Raw genomic sequence first — 21436 nt, 5'->3', positions numbered from 1 at the left:
AGATCATATAAAACATGGATCGATGGAAAAATGCAAAAGCCAATAAGGCTGATGCTCAGCACACTGTATGCATGCCTAATTTCATATAACTCAATGTTATGGTTTGAACACAACCAACCCATTTTCTTCCACCGGCTAGCTTAATGAGTTGAGTCACTAAACCACTTAACCATATGAGAGAGAGATGCATGGAGTTTGACTATAATCAAGAATTTGACAAAAATTCAACGTTCTTAGCAAAATTAAACACGTAACCCCTTTCCTAATCTGTTCTTCAGTCACAATAAAGCTGCCTTATTGCTAGAGTAACAGTGATTTCATTCCTGTTAAAAAAAAAAAAAAAGAAAAAAGAAGTGCACATTGTCCATATCATTTAAACTTGGGCCATTACAGGATTCATTCATGCCCTGCAAACTCACTAACATTTTCATGTTAGAATGAGGTTGAGGAAGTGCTAACAGACAATTTGATTTTACCATTTCAAGTTACTCTCTGATAAATACAATCTGTAGAATCATCATGTGAATATGTGGTAGGACTGATTCTCTGTCCACCTCGATGAATGACAGAAGAGTGCTCTTGTATGGTTGTCTTGCTCCATTGATCAGTTAAACCACATCTCCAGTTTTTAAATGGGTTGAAATAATCTGTTCATTTTATAGTTTCTTTCCATCCGCCCTGCAGTACATTTTTGTCCTGTGTTCTCTTCAGTGGAGAGCTACGATCTGTGCTCTGCAACTCTGCAAGCCTCATTTTAGTATATGAACATTTGATCCTTATTTGTGATTCAAGCCAGCTTGCCACAATAAGCGTTGCTCCTCTTCTGAAGCCTCTCTATAAAAGATGCTCAGGCTTACATCATGTCAGCTAGCTTAAATAAATAAATTCTTATGCAGTAGGCTAATATCAGTTCCCTTTAAAGACTCTAAGCTCTTACTGTGAAATACAGAAAACGGGTTTTGTTTTTCCCCCCCCACTTCAATAAAAAGCTAGCCCAGTATTAACAGAAGCACACTATCACAGTGAACCGCTAATAAACAGATGGCTACTTCAGAAGATCAGATCAAAATCTTTCTGGAGCCCAAGTCAAGTTTTTTTCCCCCTCCACTCAACTCATGATACTGAACTTTATTAGTGCAGGTCAGAACACCAAGGCTATGTTGTAAGGATAAGTGGCAGTAAATAAACCCAATGTTGCCTTAAAGTGTCATTTTATATTTAATAAGTAAAACGTCTTCCCTTTTCTACGGAAGAGGATTAGGGCCACTGGGGGGGAAAAAAAAAAAAAAAAAAAAAAAAAAAGTGGGCACATGTTTTTTCTTCTTTTCCAGAATTCTGAGAAAAAGTCAGAATTTCTGACTTTTTCTCAGAATTCTGGAAAAAGAAAAAAACATGTGCCCACTTTTTTTTTTTTCCCCCCAGTGGCCCTAATCCTCTTCCGTACTTTTCCCCTAATCAACTTTAAATACATAAACATGTTCTTCTGTGTTATAACAACTTCTGGATTTAGGTCATACATATTCCTCCAAACATAGCTCCTGAGATATCAGGTCAGTTTCAGTTTTCAGTTTCAGGTACTCCATTCACAGCTGTGATAATTTCATTTGTAAATTAGAACTCAACTTGTTCACATGAGTATATTTAGTTAACAAAGCCAGTTGTTGAGCCTGCTTATCATGGCTCCGTGAAGCTGAAGATACACCTCAACATGTCTGACTAGAAGTACTGAAGTCTGGGCTTCTGTCAAATCAACCAAGCTTTCTAAGTGTAGAAGAAATCCCTCTGTGTCACAACAGGCAGAAAGTCTCCACCGTAAATGAAAACATATGACACTAACTATATTTACTCGTAAGGTAAGATTTTTAACCATTTGGTAATCAGTTTTGAAAATACAGTACATTCAATCACAAGCTTTCATATGGTTCATTTCACCTTTTGTGTATAAAATAATCAACCTCCAGGAATGGGGGACACTAAATACACAGATTTTTTATTTGTTTTTTTAAATAGCACCTCAAAAATCAATCTGTAGTTTTGTCAGCCAAACTGAACATCTCCTGTTGAGGAATTTGCATTGCCCCAATGTAACGATCTGCTTCCTCAGGTGAAAAATCAGCCCCCCCCAAAAAAAAAACACATCCTGCCAACATGTAGAGCAATCATTCAACCGCATTTTGTATGGTAGGTCATTCATGATTGTTATTCGCTATAGCAAATCAGCTTCATGGAGAAAATCAAAGCAAAAAGCAACAAGGTAGTTCCTCTGTCCTTGCTAAAGGAGACTGAGGCCACAGGACTGGGTAGATCAGCTCAGTGCTCCCACAGGGAACACTGAGCTGATCATCTCTAAACTTTGCAGTGCTATAAGCTTTTGTGTCCCCAACTTTCACTCCAGGCAAGAAGCCAGGCAGCTTTGAAATACACTAACCTACAGATGACTACAGTACACTGATGCAGGTACCTGTCCTTTCACACTCAATCCACTGTCAGTGTGCAAAGGTCCAGCACAAAAATGGATGGTGTAGGAAACAAAATAAAATATTGGTTGAACCATTAGTTACAGTGTTTTTTTTTGGTTTTTTGTTGGGTGTTTTTTTTTGTTTTGTTTTTTTTTTTTTTAAACACGTCTTCCTTTCTCCTATTTTAGCACAAGAACAAAAATGGAAGGCTGTCTCATATTAAAGTAGTGTTATGTTCTTGTTCATCATCTCCATTATGCCTGCAAACAATTTATTTCTTTTTAAAGGAGGGGAAAGGGCAATAGCATGGGGGGGGGGGGGATTTTTGTTTGTTTTTGTTTTTTTAGATCAAGTGAACTGTTTGATGAAGTTGAGAGACCATGCAAGTTCAAAATCCATCCACCCAAACACCCAGGCCTCTCTCTGCCAGTGTACGGTTCACAGATATAATCTGCAAAAAGAAGACCAACAGTCAGTGAATCACTACAGTTAAAACCAATTCAAGATGCCTTATGCATTTATTTGTGTATATTGTGCAATATCAGTAATCATCGCTCTCTATTCTCTTCTACGTTGTCAGTGTTCCAATGGCTTCTGATGGATTATCGGGTGATTTAAAGAAAATGTGTGTTCAAGACCAGTCATTTAAAGAGATCCCAGCCTTTACTCTCTGGGGTCTCTCAAGCTGGGAATACCTCAAAAATCAAATACATAAAAAATAAAGATACATGTGCTTGCTGCCTGAGGTTTGGGGGATCAATTAAATAGGCAACATCGTCACCAATTTAAAAAACAAATTACAAAAAACAAAAAAACCCCAACAAATTTAACCTTCATTGAACTCTAAATCAAGTTTTCATTTAAAAAAACCCCCAAAAAGTTATGTGGCACTACAGCAGCGCACATTTGACTATCCCAGACTATGCTGGGGAAAGAGGGGAAGAAACAGGAAAAATGATCAGTGACTTATGTCTTAAAGGAACAGGATTAGATTAATTAATTAAGATATTAGAGGTACAGAGGTAACATGAAAACAGTGGCAAGGATCCAAGACTGTTATGTCATACCTCATCTCCAACCATGTTCCACAGGTGGACCAGCGGGAGGCCTGTGTTGTTATCATAGCTGGAGACCTTCAGCCAAAAAAAACAAAACGAAAAAAACCCCGAAACAAACACCTTAGTAATGCCAGACTTTTCTACATTGCAAAAAGTCACTGAGAATGGTGGTCTCACCTGCGCAAGCAATGGCACTCCTCTGGTCATTTCCTCCAGCTCTGATGTGGCCTCAGCTGAAAAACGATCCTCTCCTGATCACACACAATTTAAACACATTTCAGAACAACATTGCAGGTATCCTTCCAGCATCAGAGTATCTGCAGATTTCATAAGGCAAAGTTTATACTTTGTTTTAACAAATGGCCACTGACATTAGGTAGGTACACCATTATCTCCCCATACTTTGAAAAACTTTTCCAAACTGTACCTGGTAGTGGTGCAATGTTGTCAAGTAATACTTCAGCACCTTGAAATGGTAGTGTCACAAAGTCAGACCTGGAAAATAACAATGAGCAGACTTGGAGTAGTGTATATACACTTTGCAGTTTAATATAGTTTTCTTCGGCTGTACTAAATGATAACGTGACCTTAGAGAGTCAGTGTAGCCTGTGTTAAACTTGTAAAATTATTCTCAGTATAATTATTTTGTCAACCACAACACACAAAAATTCTGCTGATAATCTTCCTGAATTTGTCTAAAATAAGATTTTTTTCCACTAACAGACCTTTTCTCAAACAGCTAGAGACATTTGTAGGAACTCATTGTATATCCAGCCACAGCAAACAGTCCAACTACAGACTGACTGATTCAAAAGACAAATATTTGGAGATTTGGCAGATCTTTCTCACTCCCAGTCGCGCACACGCACACCATGTGTTATTCAATTATGCTCTGCTCAACTTTGGTTATATCAGTTGTGTTACTGAATATTTATGCTTCAGCAAGAAATCCATGCTTCAGCTACATTCTAACCACAACCCGCTCTGAAATCCTACACCACAACCTATTGTGTAACCTGATGTGCATTTCTCAACGAACTACACATTGCCTCAATGCTGCCAACTGATCTGTTCCATACCCCTGAAGCTTATTATGCATTTCTGGTTACTTTCAGTTTTTGAATTACATCACTGAAATGGTTCTTGTATATCGCTTTTCTACTCTGAGCACTCAAAGCACTTTACACAACTTGCCTCATTCACCCAGTCGCACAAGCACTTTTTTCCCCCCCTATGCTCTTAGTGCTTTCTATCCAACATTCACACACTTTCATATTCTGATGGATGTATCAGAGAGCAACTTGGGGGTTAGTATCTTGCCCAAGGATATTTGGCATGCAAACTGGAACAAACCACCAACCTTGACCAGGTGGCCAAGTAGCCACCCCCAAATATTCAGAATAATAAATCAATAAGCCACTCCATGAACCACCAATTTATCATAGTGAAGGGGTTTGTGTTCCAGTGATCCCAGAAGCTATGCTTTCAGGGGCAATTTCCCCCATGGTACGGTCTCCCATGGGAAATTAGTCCTGAGTGGAGGGTCAGACAGTGTGATTCAGATAACCCATATGCAACACAAATTAAGGTCCAGTGTCCCTTGCCTGCCATAGGTTACTGGGTTTCTAAAGAACAAGCGAGTGTCTGGTGGCTGGGTCTTAGTCTATGGAGCCCAGCCAGACCCAGCCAGGCTAAGTCTGAAAAACCTACTCTGCTTGGGTCAGTTCCACTCCAATCGATTACCTCCTAATGTGTGTGAGGTCTTTATACCAACGAAAATCCAGTTACATCATTTGTATGCGACACGTATGCCAAAGGAGGACTTCAAGGCAATGGTTTATGGCAGCGGTCCCCAACCCCCGGGCCTCGGACCGGTACCGGTCCGTGAGTCGTTTGGTACCGGGCCGCGAGAGTTGAGGCTCAGGTGTGAAATGTATGGTTTTCAGGGTTTTTATCGGTTTTCAGCGTTATTTTATTATCGTTTTTATCGTTAACTCTGTTTTCCTGGGTCTTTTCACGTATGTTATGAATAAATCTTCTGTTTTTTGGTACCGGTACTGGTTTTATTTTGTTGTATTTATCCGCGACACCTTAAAGGCCGGTCCATGAAAATATTGTCAGGCATAAACCGGTCCGTGGTGCAAAAAAGGTTGGGGACCGCTGGTTTATGGCATGTATATGTGGTACTGTATATGGTATATATTGTATACTTTTGTGTAGCCATTGCTGGATTTAAAAAAAATGGTGCCTTTGATTTTGTGAATGAGAAGCTCACATTACTCAGTCAGTGACACCACTGACTAGCCAGTTGGTGGATTGGAATCTATTGACATCACATTTTCAGACTCATTTTCAAGTCAAATCACTTTAAACCCTAGCTGGATAAGTACATAACAAAATAATTACCTGATAACAGGTACTATAACCTAATGGAAAACCCTAAAAATCTTGTCAAGCTGCGCCAAGCCAACCCAAATAGGTACTAATGGAAAAGGGCAATTAGTCGAACCTCATTCATGAGGTCCTGGTAATCAAACACTGAAACCAGGTCTGCATCCTCTCAACGACATTCAAGGGTGCATAGGCGTTTGCCCACCCAGTCTACATGAGTTTTGTTGACCTGGAGATGGGATTTGACTGCGTTCCTCGGGGTTTCAATGGGGAAAGAGAGAAAGAAAGGCTCTCAAGGCCGGAGGATTTTATCTTCGTGTTTTGCACATAATGTGGTTCTGTTGGCTTCCCATCACCTCTAAGCCCTAAACCATGGCTCACAGGCGGAAAAGGGCAAACGCTGGAAAAGTGCCCCCATACGGGCCAGGAATGAGTTACTATCACTTGGTGGAGGAATCTATGGGTCTTGCTGACACAAGTGCAAGGAGAAGGGAGCATTTCCTTTAACGAGTGACTGGGCTCTCCCTTGGAGATCGAGTGAGGAACTCTTTCACTCAAGAGGGGCAAAGTAGAGCTGCTGAAAGGACACTGAAATGAGCCAGTTGAGGTGGTTCAGGCATCTGACTAGCATGCCTGCTGGATACCTCCTAGGTGTGGTATTCTGGGTATGTTCTACCGGGAGGATTCCTTGGGGCAGACCCAGTACTCACTGGAGAGACACAACCACAAGGTAATTAGCACATAATGCAGCACTGAGTAATCATGTTGTCCACTTATGTAGATTCCATCATAGGCTCTACAAAGTTTTACTACAGAAGTCTAAATCAGGCCTTAGTACCTGTTGCCAAAGGGAGTAGAATACCCTCTGGTGGACAAACTCTGCAACATCAACAACCATAATTCTTTTGTGCACTTTTATTTTTATTTATTTGCTATTATAAATGTGGATATATAGACAGAACTAATACCAAATGGGCTAACCTTACCTTCCAAATACTCCATAATTTCAGGTTAGGGCATTAGAAAGTTCAAGAACTGAGGGGACGCCTCACAGTAAAAAGTTTTGATGTGGGAGGGTGGGTCATCTACTAATCACAAGGTTGGTGTTCTGATCCCCAGCTTCTCTAGTCTGCAAGTTGGGATAACTTTCTACAGCAATTTTACCTTGCAGGACACTTGTTAGTTTCTTGCTGACGTTGGCATTAACACTTCACTACTTAATTCTGAATCAAATAAATGTATTACAAATACCAGAATCACACAACAACTCAACTGTCTGATCAGCAAATGCTTTGTTTGGGGTGGGAGGTAATCTACTGGCTGTTCCAGTCTGCATGCGTAATATCAACCAAGTTGCTCTCGAGAAGTAAGAATGTGTGTTAATGTTAGATAGAAAGCACTTAAGCAAAGGAAAAAAAAGTGCTTATGTTAGTGAGGCATGTTTTATAAAGCAAACACTTTAAATGACTCCATCTTAGAACACAAGCTTTAATACAGTGAGAACTCTTATAACCTTATTTGCCGTAGTGAGTCAATCTTAACTCTGTCATAGCCTCCATAGTCAACGTATCTGATCTCCACTTCATTCGATTCTTTGTAGAAGGTGATGACCTGAGCTCTCCACCAGGCTCCTTCAACTGCAGGAGCTGCACAGATCACACCAACTGGATAACAGAAGAGACAAAAAAACAAAAAGAATAAAAGCTATAAGTAGCTGAATGACCTTTACCAAATCAGCTTGTTGTTAGGAAGTTCTGGGGAGAAAAACAAAAACAAAACCCAAATCACTGTATGTGACAATAAGCTTATTTCAGCCATGTATCAAACTGGGTTACTTTAATGTAGAAAAAACAAAACAAAACACAGGGACCTTGTTAGTTTACTAAAAATGTATTTGCAATTTGCAAAGCTGAGCTAAGTGAACTACAGCTTCACTAATGCAGTGAAGATCATTTTAAATTAGCTTTAATTCAAATGACAAAGTTACATTAAAACAATCTATAGTGTCACTAGACACAATAGAGCATGAACTAGAGCATGTGAAACTTTACACATTTAGCAGTATCCACAGTACAACTAAGCTTACTTTCAGCAGGTGAGGGCAAGGCAGGGGTGCCTGGCTGCGAGTAGCAAAGGAACATCTGCTGGTCAAGGCTTCGCAGGGCATGGTACGTGGGGTGGGTGTGTTGCTGGACAAAGACGTGACCGGCTGACACAATGTTCACCACTATCACTTCAACTGTGACTCCACTTGGAAGGAGAAGCTGAGAAGACAAATATCAAACAAATGTTGGCCATACATAAAACTGACAGCAAGCAATAACAACATGATGCAGACCTTCATACTGAGGTTTGCTTCCATACCGTTTCTCTATCTACTATGCTTTCTAAATAATGCCAATTTACCTGAATCTTTAATAGACCAATTAAAATATAAAAATATAGATCGATCTATCTCTATAGATATATATCTATTTTTTATTTTATTTTATTTTTTTAAAATCAGTCAAACTCAAACAGCAGAAACACTGCTTAACACTATTTCAGTCAATTATTACTAAAACAGACCTTCACTGTGGTTGTCTTCCATAACAGTTTTTGAAGAACTGTACAGTTACACCAACAAATTTATAACAGAGGGACAGACGGGGTATAAATTAGCACTATAAGCAGGTGAGGTAATGTTAATGGAAAACCCAGCACTAAATTTGTAAACATTTTTTCTTAGGCAATATGAAAGAACCCACAGAACTATTAAAACAAATGATGGAAAAGATGGAACATGTCCCTGCTAACTAACATTTATGAAGTGATGCATTCATACATATGTCTTCATAACTCAATTTCTCAAGCCTAAAGACTGAGCTGTGTGTAAAATGGCAAAGCAGTTTTAATGTTGTGCAAATGTATTCATTTTCTTTAAATAGATAATGCAAAAGGAGAATATTTTATGCATGCACATTTTATCTCTCTCTTTAACTTACAATAATCATACTAAAAATACTGGCAACTGCCAGTGCTACTCCTCAGCCTCCTAGTAGACACGCCTACGGTATCAGTTTCAAAATCCTATGTTGCCTTGTTCAAGTTATCACATTCACAAGAGTTTCAGAGTTTGACCTTAGCCCTTGAGGTCAGGGTCACTGAGATTCAAAATTATACAACAGTTTTAGTAGGTACACCTATGGTATCAGTTTGAAGCCCCTACATTGCCTCGTTATCGAGTCAACACATTCACAAACTTGGGTGTCTTTTCCACCTGCTTGCTCAACGGAGTGTATCAAATTCAACATATGCCATCCGCCTTACAGCAGAGGGGTTAAAAAAAAAAAAAAAAAAAAAAAAAAAAAAAGAGGATCATTAACACAATGTTTTTCCTCACCCATGAAGTCATGGGAAGAGATGGTAATGTAAGTGGAGGTGGTGGTGCAGCATATAGATTGTTCAGGTCCAGGTCTTTAAATTTCTTCCCAATCAACGACAGGGCTTTGTCAACCTGCTGCTGTGTCCCTGGAGAAAGATCAAGCAAGGTCAAATTTTACCACTAGACCAAATGAACAACTAAGATACAGGAATTTTAAAATGCTTGTGCTTTTCTCCTATGGTCAAAATCACATTTGTTGACAAATCTCTAAAGAAGATGGAAAGATGTGGGGACAAGTTCCTCAGTACTCACCTTCTATGTGACAAATCTGGAACTCCTGTGTATAAGGCAAAGTAGAAATGTAGATCTTTGCTCCAGAGTTCTGCTTTAGGAAACTCACATATCTACCTTGCTTTCCAATAAGTCTCCCTACAAGATGCTGGTACAACAGGACAGGCAGAACAGACAATACTGAGTGAACAGGACAGTTCTTTTAAACAGTTTAAATGAACATTTAATCAAACCCACTAGCAAGCTGCTCACCAAGTTATGACAAAATATTTAAAATACACTATATAGACAACTGCTCAGCTTTGAAAACGCATGTCATGAAGCCTACAGTTTGTGTGCTAATGTTAATGTCAGAGGATATTCATGATTCTAATGTAATTATAACCATTTAAAAAAAAAAAAAAAAAAAGTCCCTACTTATGGTCCCGAGTGTTCCAACATTCTAGTCAACCCAGTTGGCTGCCAGTTGTTGGAAATATTTGTTTCAGTTACTGGTAATTTCATAATAAGCAATTTTTTGTACAGTAATTTTAGTAGTACCCAATGAAGCCATGCAAAAGTTTACCTTCATAAAATTATAGTACCTCAAAGTAGATACGCATTGGTTGAAATTTGGTGCTTGTCCAGTTACCCTGATTTTCACAACAATTCTTTTATTACATCTTCAACACAAGAGCGAACCACCAACTTCAAGTGTCACAATGTTATGTCAAAAGCTTGTTATACTTGTACTTCAAAATAAAAGTACTTTTATTTCTTTATATTTTTTAATAAAATATTTCAAAATATTCCTGATGCTGATCAGAGGAATTGCCAATACGGACAGGCATTTACACGGTACTTGTCTTACAGGCCACTCATTCAGACAGGATTGTATTCTATAATTCTATATGCAATAAAAAGTCTTCTACCTCACATGTGCAGCCAGTTTAGAGATGCCCAATTAACCAAACAAACATGCCTTGCAAAATCCACTAATCAGGGTCATATTTAAGTTGTTTTCTTATGAATGCATTACAATTACCAAATGTAAATTTGCCTAGTTGTAGAATCATGCAAGCATTCCTGCATGCAATAGTGACATTAACATTTTAATTGAGTAGTATGAGGTGTACAGTGTTGAAATCATGGACGAAATATATGGTTTTGTATTTCACATGAATTATCTTTACTCACCTTTGGTACCTCAATCTCCCAGATGATCAGCTCAGTGCTTGAGGAGGCAGCATGGTTGCCCTTACTCTCTAGGGCACCCATAGTGCATCCGCTATCCACAGAGTCCATACTGTTTACATCAGAACCTGTCAATGGAAACAATCTCAGCACCAATGCTGTCATTCACAGTAACTGAATTTTCAGATTCCAGGCATCATCAGCTTTGATCTTGTCACTGATTATGTGTTTGTTAACAGGCATCACATTCTCGGGGCCTTTTATGACCCGCTGTCCAATAACAGGGAATACACTGCAAATAAGGCCAAATGAGCCTCTATATGTTCCAAGTTAGCAGTAATTTGTTACACAAACTCATAACACTGCACCTGCTGATGTACACCGAATTTTGAAACACACTGGTATCATTCTTAAAAAAAAAAAAAAAAAAAAAAAAAAAAAAGACAAGAAAAAATTTGCTATCGTGAGAAACATACAAAACTCAATGAGAGAGATTCTCACCTCCAGATTGATCCGTCTCTACTTCACATGTCCCATGAGCTCCATTCCTTACACCTACTGCATTTAGCCCCTTTATCTCACACGGTGCATCCAGAGAGTCTTCTTCAGTTGCAGACAAAACTAAGCCTTCTGTCAAACTCTCAGTCTGCACCTGGCCCTGTGCTGCTTCTCTTGCGGAGATGTCTGTAAGCTGGATCACATCACTTTGGTTGTCAAACATGCTGCTTTGAAGATCCTCACTGCTAATGCCATCCTCAGAGTGGCAGGTGCTGCAGGCCGAGTCCTCGGCCAGCGGAGCAGCATCGTCACCTTTTTGTTTAATGTTCAACACAGGTGAGGTTTGTGCTTCTTGGGGCAGCTGTGTTGACCAGTGGCTGCTGTGAACAGCATTTTTCTGATGATTTATGTGACTGACATCAACAGATTTCCATACTGGAGATGAGGAGCATCCATTAGGCACTGCTTGCCCTTCTTTTTCTGTTGCCTCTCTACAATCACAGCCTACCTGAGAAGGGCTTGTCGAGAGATGATGGTGCTTCTGTGTTTCTATGATTGGCTCGAGTTCTGGGTATAGTCCACCACTACTGCAGTTAGGCAGGCTTTTGTCCACAACCTGACAACTTGTGACACTAAGGACTTCCTGGGTGGCAGCTGAGATGACCTTAGTTATAAGTTGAGCAGCAAGATTCTCAAGATCATGCTCCTCTCCAGGGCTACCGTATACCAATATGTCCTCTGGTGTTACTGCTGTTGTGTTTTGGACAATACTTAGTGATGTAGAGGCCAGGACTGGGGCAGTTGGTGTGCTGGACAGTATGTGTTGGTGAAAATCCTGCACTGGTGGAATGGAATCCAGAGAGTCTGCTTCTGATGGGTCCACGCTCTCTACATTGGCTGGGATGAGCATGCATCCAACCATTTCATCTTGTGTATTATTAGTGCTGTGGTTCTTTGCAACTTCCCCCTCTGGGTCTGGTCTCTCTGCACCAGAAAGCAGCGATGTTGTGGGAAAGGAGCTGGTGACTTTGGTAGACTGATAGGAAAATGTGATTTTTTCCGATGTGGCTTGTTCTAGATCAGATACTGGATCTTTCACTAGGTTGAGCTCTGTTCCCAAGGCAAGTGACAAGCTCCTCTCTGGGTCTTTCGATGATACCTGTAAGCTGTCATCTTTATCAAGTGATGGCAGCGCTGACTGTGGAGGCCTATGGACTCCTCGTTTCATTCTCTCAGAATTACACGAAAAATCTTCAGAACTTTGTGCCAGTGACGGTGATGCTTCGGTGTGCTGGAAACTGATCTGTGAAATGTTTTCATGTTGTGTTCTCTGGTTACTGGCCTTTGGAGGTCTGTGAATGGGGCTGTCTGTGTCATTTGTGGGGGATACAGTGTCTTTCTCCACCAAACCATTGCTACCATCTGCTGAAGATGTTTTAAGGTCCGTAGTGGTTGGAGTTCCCTCAGTCCTGTCATGGTTGATGAGCCGCTCTCTCTTTCGTGAGATGTACCACCACCATCCAATCAGTGCGAGTACTCCGGGCAGTGTATAGGGTACAACAGAGCGAAACCTCAGTGGCATTTCCTCAAGACACTAGCAGCTACACCTGAAAGCCACAACAGCATACAAACATTTGTATGAGGAACATTTCAAGCTAAATGCAACTTCTAACGGATGTGTGAAAACCATGCTTATTGACTACAGGCTGATTTAGAAAGGAATTCTAATCCGAAATTAAATTCTAGTATTCCTGACATTTAGAGAGCTGCTTGAACACAAGTAGTAAATTTGATGTTAACCTTGAAATTTATTTTGATTTACCAATTACATTCCTGTTTGATGTTCATCTTATATTCATCTAAATAACCTCTTGGATGTTCCAAGAGAAGAAAAGGGTGCAAGGTCTTTGTCAAGGAAGGTATAGTATGTTTATTATGGTAGTTTTATTGGTACTGCAGCCACACTTTATAGCTATGAATAAATGGCTATGAGGTCTAAAGAGAGATGCAAATGATGTCATGGGTAGGCTTAAAAACAAACAAACAAAAACAAAACCCCAAACCAAGCCCTTCAGAGTGATGGCATAAACTTTAGGAGGTATAGTTTTAAAAAGCTCTGGATAACTGGAGCACAGCTGTTACAGTTTCATCAACAGGTTTGGATGTTTGTAAACTACAGAGTCCATTGTTGCGTTATGTGAATAAGCAGTGGATCGAAAGGGCACTTGGATGCAGTGGCATCATACACCATGCAGGTGAGTTTAGTTTTCTGCTCCTTGTAGACGACAACATTTTCCTCCTGTGGCATAAACTGAAATCTGTCGAGTACAGCGCAAGTGGAACCGATATGCGTTGACTAACGATTCCAAGGAATTGAACTACTGAGAAACAGATTAGATTCCCCTCCCTATTCAGAGCTCAAATGTGCCAAATTGTCACATTTGAAAAGAAGACTAATATGTTTTAATTCAACACTAAACTCAAAGGTTTACAACAGTACTCATTTTCTGCCAGTATTTCGCTCTTGTGACAAACTACCCGTCTCAATTATACCCTGCCTCAGGCTCTACTGCAGCCAGAATTGCTTCAGTCCTCGTGTGACAAATGGACAAAGGTCTTGTCATATTTGCAACAATATTGTATTTTGTTCTATTTTTAATGGTGCCCTTGGTCTGTGCTGTAGATGAGAGAAAGATTGGAGCAGCCTCCTAGCAGATATAATATGAATTTCAAAATCCTACGTCATCTTGTTCTCAAATTATCACATTAACAAGATTTGGCTATATGCTTGTATTCCATCACAGGCCCGCCACTCAATTTGTAAATAAGGTTGATCTGTTTCCTTTTCTCCACCCATTAGTCCTCAAGTGAAACTCCATGAAAGTTTAATTCTTGCTTTTTTTGTTTGTTTACCTTTTTAAAATGCTGTGCCCAACTGCAAGTGTGGTTAAATGAGAAAGAGGAATTCTATTGTCCTATAACTGATGTTTCACTTAAATCTTTACAAAACGGCAAAGACCAGGCCCAGAGGGCTTCCCAGACAAGTTTTATAAAACAATTTGGAAGAAGCCATTCCTACTTGGATTACTAGAAAATTCCTAACCCTGAACCAGGCTTGTATCTTTTTTCAAAGTGACAGATTCATTATGATGCACATTGGCGTGTAGAGAAGCAGTTTTACCCTCAAGCAGCACTCCAAGAGTGCAAACATCCACCTGGGTGTTATGTACTTGTAGGGAATAGTTTTGTATTTTGTTTCGGTTCAATACATTTTCTTTCTTCTTACACATTTGGTGTGCAATAACATAACTTTAAAAAAATAAAATAAAATCCATGTAACATGACTTTGATTACACAGAAATTTTGAAGGAGTAGGTAATGGATAATAGGAAGGGGTGAAAATTGCTAAGAATTTAGTTTATTCTGGTAGATTCTGATTCTCTCATCTTTATCACTCATTGATTCCTTAACTGGGATCTTATCATCTTTGCTTTGACAGTGACCACCATTGCCAAGCAGCATATCAACGACATTACATTCCTGCAAATAAATTGCACCAGTTAGGCTAATCACACCAACACAAATCCCTATGTTATGAGCACACATTTATGACCCTTCTCTAACATTTAAGTATGAAAACGAAGCCGACGGCACAAAGCAAAGTTAAAAACCAGCACAAAAAGACTTTAAAACGATCATTACAGTGATTCTACTGTAGAAACATGAAAAGGTAGAAACGGAGACCATTGTTTTCCTACTCTGACAGGCAAACTTGAGTCAGCTGATTGTAGTACAAGCACAAATGGAACCAATAAACGGGATCGACAGGAAAACAGACTAACAATTCGAAGGAATTGGACTACTGAGAACCAGTTCTCGATTCCCATCCCCAGTAATAGACAGTGAATTGTAAACTCGCCACAACTCGACTCGGATCGACTGGTTTTCCATTCGCTATTTAAGTTTGACATTATTAGCCGTTTCCGGGTCCAAACTCCACTTCAAACAAACACTGCAGCATCACTGAGAGTTACAAACTGTCTAAATTCTTTCATCTTTAACAAAATGATCAGTGTGGCTGCTCTACCAGGTGTAAAAATTTAACATCCAGGCATCCACCAAAACAGAATTTATGAATTTTAACGGAGTCTGAAGTTAGAAACTAGCGAGCTAACTTACTGGCATCTAAAGATGATATACCATGTTCTGACAGAGGGATTTCTGAAAAACTAAAAGTACAGCTCTGCTATCACTTCTGTCTTCATTTATGTTGGAAAACTAAACAGTAATGATGTTTGTAGGGTTACTGAAGTCAACTAGCTGGTATATAATGATGTGCTATGTTGTTGCTAGGTACACAGCTATGGTTAGAATAATATACACAAAGTGAAGCTGGAGGACAACCACTAACTTTTTTTCCTAGTCCATAAAAGTTAACGTGACCATTCCCAGTGGTTATCGACAAATGCAATTGCATGGCAGGATGTTGTAAATGGACGAAACTTCAGTCAGAAGAACAACTGAGAATCCAACCACAATACAATGTTAGTCATTAATGTGCTGTTGCATGGGCAAAGGTTTTTAAAACGTGCTGCCGATGAATAGTGGTAATAAAAACTAGCAGCAACCCAAGCGCATTGCTGCCCCAGACAGGTCAGGAGTACAAATTGAACATTTTTTTTTTCTGTTAAAAATTAACAGAAAAAACAAACAAACAAACAAACAAAAACACAACAATAGACAAGCCATGGTGGCTTGTCTATTGTTCAGATTTACATGCCACTTCATAAATTTACCTGCATTTGCCCAGTGGTAGGTGCCAATTCCCACCCCTGGATAAAATGCATTTTGGGGATCAATCTTTAAAAAAAAGACATCAGAGGTCAAATGTGTTGGATCAAAACTATGTGATATTTAGATTTCCCATTTACCAGTATAATTTTCTAAATGTTGCCAATACAAACACAGAAGTAGAATTTTAAGCATAGTTTTAAAGATGAAGCATTTTATGAAAGGTTGACATAATGAAAATTTGACCTTATTTGACCTTGAAGAAGCAGTCAAAGCTCCAAAGTAGAGCTGAGCGATAAAACGATAACGATATGTATTGCGATATAACTTTTTCTCGATAGAAAAATTAAACTATTGCGATAGACCTCATCTCTCTTGTCCTCTTAAAAAAAAGAAAAAAAGAACAGCCAATCCAAATTAAGTAGCGCAGAGCCGAACCAATCACAGCCGCAGCATCACGTCACGTGACTTGTTACGTACAGCACAAGCGCCAAGGCGCACATGTGTATTTGTTTTTGCAGCCGGGCCGCCCAGGTAATGAAGGAAATGAGTTTGCCGACTAGAGAAAAATCAACCGAGAGCGTGAGCGAAGGTTTACCAAAAAAACAGATGATGGTTCCAATGCTGGAGAGATTGTCAAACGGAAGGGCCACAGAAGTTCCGTAGTGTGAAGGTATTTCGGCTATTTCAAGTCTGACAAAAAACAGAGTAGCGCGCACTGTAAATTGTGCCGAAAGCAAGTCTGGAAATACAATAAAGCGGTGCATGCTCAATCTCTGACTGAAAGCGCTAATTCGTCATTCGGCTTTTGTCAGACTAAAGTCACTGTTAAAACTGTTTGAAAAGCTAAGCTATACAACAAGGAGAGATTGATGCTACGCCCACACGCACCGGTATTTTTGAAAACGCAGATTTTTCTATGCGTTTGCACCTTTAAATCCACACGTAAACGGCGTTTTCAGTCACTGAAAACGGAGATTTCTAAAACGCCTGCCAGGGTGGATATTTTCGAAAACTCCGTTTTGCATTTACGTGTGGACAAGAAAACGGAGAAAACGCAGCGTCAAAGGTGTGCGCCTTTTTTGACGTCACACTGTGCGCCACGTTATTGTTTCGGTGAAATGAATTTCTACAATACTGTTAATTGTACTCTCTGCAGTGTTTAAATGCTTACATATACACACATAGTTACTGTCCCTCCACACATACGACTCGGTTCTGTTTCTATGCCCCATCTTTGTTTACTATTTCCTACCGAGGCTTCTAGACTTCTGATTGGCCAACATTTCTACGGTTAGGAATATATCGCCACCTGTTGCTTTGGCATGTTCCTAGCAGCGTTTTCCTTCATTTCTGCGTTTACGTGTGGACGGGATTATTTTTTAAAACGAAAACGGAAAATCTCTGTTTTCAAAAATACCCGTGTACGTGTGGACGTAGCCTGAGAATTTCCTTTTAGTTCTCAGTTTATTTGATATTGACAAAAGTTAGTCAATTTTGTCTGTTCTTCTGTAAAACGACCTAAGATTTATTTTTAGAATTAAAATTTTGTTTCTAAGTGGAATTGACAATTTAGTGGTCTGTTTTGTTTGTTCTATTTTGAAACTTAAACGCTTTAGCGGCTGCCTTTTGTGTAGTTTACAATATTTGCCTTTATCTGAAACTGAAGTCTCATGTTCCTTAAGTACATCTACCCTGTTGAACTTATTATGGGAAATAAATATTTTAATTAAAACAAGCTGCTAATTATTTCACATTTTACTTGTGAGCAACGGCACATTTAAATCTTACAAATATAGTTATTTGGCTTATATCGTGATATATATCGTTATCGCCTGAAATGAAAAAAACATATCGTGATATGAAAAAATCTTATATCGCCCAGCTCTACTCCAAAGTAACATATTTGGAAACTTCATGTTTTCGACCTGTCCCTTTCTGTAAAGATTTCAGTCAGAAATCTTTCATATTTGTTCAATGTAACTCAAAGGGATAATGCTGCGAGTGCTGATAGCTTTGTTTTGAAAGCAAAGTGGAAATCCTCAGCATCACCTATTTATATAAGGTGGATTTGGGGGGGGGGGTTCCTTTATTTTATTTAATTTGGGTAAAAAAAAAAAATAAAATAAAAAAAGACAGCAAATCACTGAAATCTTTAACAAGACTGGCTATGGATATAGACAATGGAATAGAGCAAACGTTAGTGACCTCTGCTACCTGGATAATGTATGGAACTCGCATGAAACCCAGTAACAAGGTGGCTGGCACACTATACAGGAACATGTGTGCAGAGTATGGCCCGGAAGTCCCAAGGTCAAAACGGAATATGCCCCTCAGGGTGGTTGAAAATGACCAAGCTAAATCCTGTGGGATTTCACACAAACTGGTGATGGCTAAACAACTAAAATATTACTAGTGGACAAGCAGAGGAATAAAGCCATAGTAGTACATGTAACTGTACCAAATGAAAGCAAAAATCAGGAAAAATTAATATGTAAAGCTTGAGAAATGCCAATGGCTGAGAGAGGAGCTAGAGAATAAGTGATGGGTAAAGGCAACAGCGGTCCCAGTGGCAATCAGAGCACTTACAGCAGTGACTCCCAAACTGGGCGAGTGGTTCCAGCAGATCCCAGGAGTAACATTTAAGATCTGTCCGGAAAGGACCAGCAAAGATGCAACACATGAAGCTCCCAGACTTCATGTGTAGCTTGTGTGTGTTGCTGTTAAATCCAAGGACAACACACTCACCATATAAAGGTCACAATGGAAGCAACAAGCTGTAAAATGAAGAGCTATCCTTACAGGTCAGACAAGTCTTTATTGGTTCCTTTCCTGGCCTTATAGTCAAGACTGTCTATAAACTGTAAGATCATCTCTTACTGTGACCTTGGCTGTTCAAACAGGAATGATTAAACTATTTTACACCTTCTAAATCTTACATCATGCCAGCACAGACAGACTAGTGTAAAATTATTATGCGGCCTCAAAATACCTGCATACCAACAAGTTCAGTGTCACTCAATTCCCACCTGTTTGCGTTTAAACTTTATTCTTCATGTCATACATTTTCTCATATCCCTTTAATCACCATCATTCATGTTAAATGAACCTTGGGACTCACCATCAACACTACAACAAATTAACAATGAATGTGACACTGTTTTTAAATAAATGAAAACCAAATTATTTTATGTAAACAAACCGAATTGCAGACTGACCGGGATATTAATACAATATGCTGTCAAGTCTTGCATACCCTATGGGCAAAAGTCAAGACCTTACAGGAGCCATGCTGCTACTAACAACTTAGTAAACTTAGGTGGCGTTGATAGTTGCTACAGCCACATACCAGTCCACTTTACATGTGACCCAGGCTCCAGTGATGTACAGAAGGTGCGCCTCAACACCCCAGCCGTCTTTCAGCAACGACTCAATAAATGCTAAAAGCGTTCAGCTAGCTATGCCTTAATACTACAACTGTAGGACATTGTGTAGTTCCCTATAATGCTAGTGGCGATGCTTTCTGTCCCAGCATAAAAACAAACACACAAAAAAAAACAAAAGAACAAAAAACCGTGGCGTGTGGTCATGCACTCCATCGCCACACACCGGCTAACACAATTAGCTAGCTAGGAAGTACAAAGGCCACAATGTGAATTTCATATATAATTCTCGAAGTTTAACGTTACATGACTATATGGTAAGGAAAAATGAATTCACTGTGCATACCAAAATAACATTTTCACTTGTGACTCAAGCGATTCATTTTGTCTTTATAAGGGGATCCCTCACAGTTCTTTGCATTAGCCAACTAAAACCTAAATAACCTTCGAAAGAAGCGCAAAAATATATACTTAGACCCTGCTTATGAGCAGGCAGCAATTTATAAGAACTTTAACTTACTTTACGCTGCCAGGTCTTTTTTAATGCCGAATTTTTCAGATTCTAAAAAATATCCAACAGCGAAGTTATGCCCCGTACTAAACTGAAAAACCTGCAGCCAATAAGATGTTAAATCCCATACGACAAATGCATATAGGGAGTTTGGCACCGTCTGGGATGAAACCCTGTAGCAGAGATGGCTGTGACCTAATGCAAACACGAAATACAGCATGGCTGTTTAAGGAGGCCGCAGTGCAGGATACAAAGCATGAAGTTAGCTACATAGCAACCACAGTGGCTTTAATGTTTATGAAAATTAACGCTAGCTAAACATGAAAAAAGATAAGCTAATGGCATGTTCCCTGCACTGTATTATTTTTAGACTACGTTCGTATGTGGCTACATTATTAAAGCCACTTCAGAGTTTCATATCCCCGACTTACAGACGTACTGGGCCACAACATAAAGCTGTGTGATACGTAGTCGTTAACTATACCCAACTGCACCAACGAGGGGGTATCTCTAATCGATGCAGGGTTAAAGGACATTTGAAGCCAAAGACTGCCAATGCCCCGCATGGGCCTTAGACCTTCATGCTAGCCTGCTAGCCGGCCTGGCGACAATGACTCCCAACTCTGGGCCAAAATGCATTTATTATTATCCAAGAACCAATGCTCCTACGTTGGCACGTGCACAGCTCAACAATACGAAGCAAGTGCGAAAATGTAACTTCTACAACAGAAGCTACGTGTGCTGTTCTGAATGGCAAGTTAGGAGGAGTTGCTTTGTAGGCTAGTTTTTCAATGACATGGGATCACATGGTGACACAATAAACATTTGACGACCCACAGAGAACACTAGAAATGCAAGTGAATGTCTTTTCCCCTAAAATATACTCACATAAATGTGAATAAAACCGAACCATGCATGCAATAAATAGAAAACTAAAAGCTAACAGTCTCTTTTTTCAGTGTGCCATTTCCCTCCCGGACTAATTATTTTACTTACAATGTTTTTGGGTCCTCGGTACCGCAACGATGATAGCAACACTAACAACGTGAGCTTTTTGAAACGTACGCTAGTGGAAAGTCACACTCTCCTCCCCACGTGTTTGACAGACCAGTACCAGTCTTAAAAAAAAAGAGGAAAAAAACACGCAGACATAACAGCTGATCAAATCTCGCGATACTCTAAAGTTTAAGCCGCTTGGAGTCTTGCGTCAACTGAGAATGCAGTAAAGGTAAACGTTTCTTCTGTTAAGCTCATGCAGTTTCATAGGTAGATTTAATATCATCCTGGTCACCTCTACTATAAAAATGGGGAAAAAATAACATTCCTTTTTGAGTACAGATGGGACAGAGCACCGTTTTCATATAATTTTACTATATAAATGAATGTCATCAGATTAAGGCAAAGGTCACGTTAGAAGTAGCACAACTTTACAAACAGAAGGATTTGCACCTTGTGTGATAAGTAAAATTAAATTGGTGCATGTCTTTGTTATACAATTTTCTGCTGGACAACCTTAA

At 39.5% G+C, this 21436-nt stretch overlaps 1 protein-coding gene across 2 annotated transcripts; it reads right to left on the bottom strand.

Annotated features, from left to right (window-relative positions):
- Positions 1-1841: 1841 nt before the first annotated feature.
- akap1b (A kinase (PRKA) anchor protein 1b) lies at positions 1842-21048 on the bottom strand. 2 transcript variants are annotated; one of them, XM_031725885.2, is made up of 11 exons: positions 20916-21048; positions 11238-12841; positions 10740-10864; positions 9585-9711; positions 9291-9418; positions 7995-8172; positions 7422-7572; positions 3945-4012; positions 3695-3768; positions 3527-3592; positions 1842-2910 (listed from the first exon to the last, which is right to left on the bottom strand). In XM_031725885.2, exons 2-11 carry the CDS (start codon positions 12814-12816, stop codon positions 2848-2850), a joined length of 2559 nt encoding a protein of 852 aa, XP_031581745.1. In that variant the 5' UTR covers positions 12817-12841; positions 20916-21048; the 3' UTR covers positions 1842-2847. The 2 variants fall into 2 exon arrangements, with proteins under 2 accessions (XP_031581745.1, XP_031581747.1); XM_031725887.2 differs by lacking the exon at positions 1842-2910 and adding an exon at positions 2947-3384.
- Positions 21049-21436: the final 388 nt, after the last annotated feature.

The sequence above is a fragment of the Oreochromis aureus genome, linkage group 14 (genome assembly GCF_013358895.1).
Source record: "Oreochromis aureus strain Israel breed Guangdong linkage group 14, ZZ_aureus, whole genome shotgun sequence".
Classification (NCBI taxonomy): domain Eukaryota; kingdom Metazoa; phylum Chordata; class Actinopteri; order Cichliformes; family Cichlidae; genus Oreochromis; species Oreochromis aureus.
This window is presented reverse-complemented; position numbering and strand designations above follow the sequence as displayed.

Coding starts and splice junctions, on each gene's coding strand:
- akap1b (XM_031725885.2), bottom strand. CDS start 12,816: ATGCCACTGAGGTTTCGCTCTGTTGTACCCTATACACTGCCCGGAGTA. Junction 9,419..9,584: donor CCAGATTTGTCACATAGAAG/GTGAGTACTGAG, acceptor ATCTTTCTCCAG/GGACACAGCAGCAGGTTGAC. Junction 7,573..7,994: donor CTTGCCCTCACCTGCTGAAA/GTAAGCTTAGTT, acceptor TCTGTTATCCAG/TTGGTGTGATCTGTGCAGCT.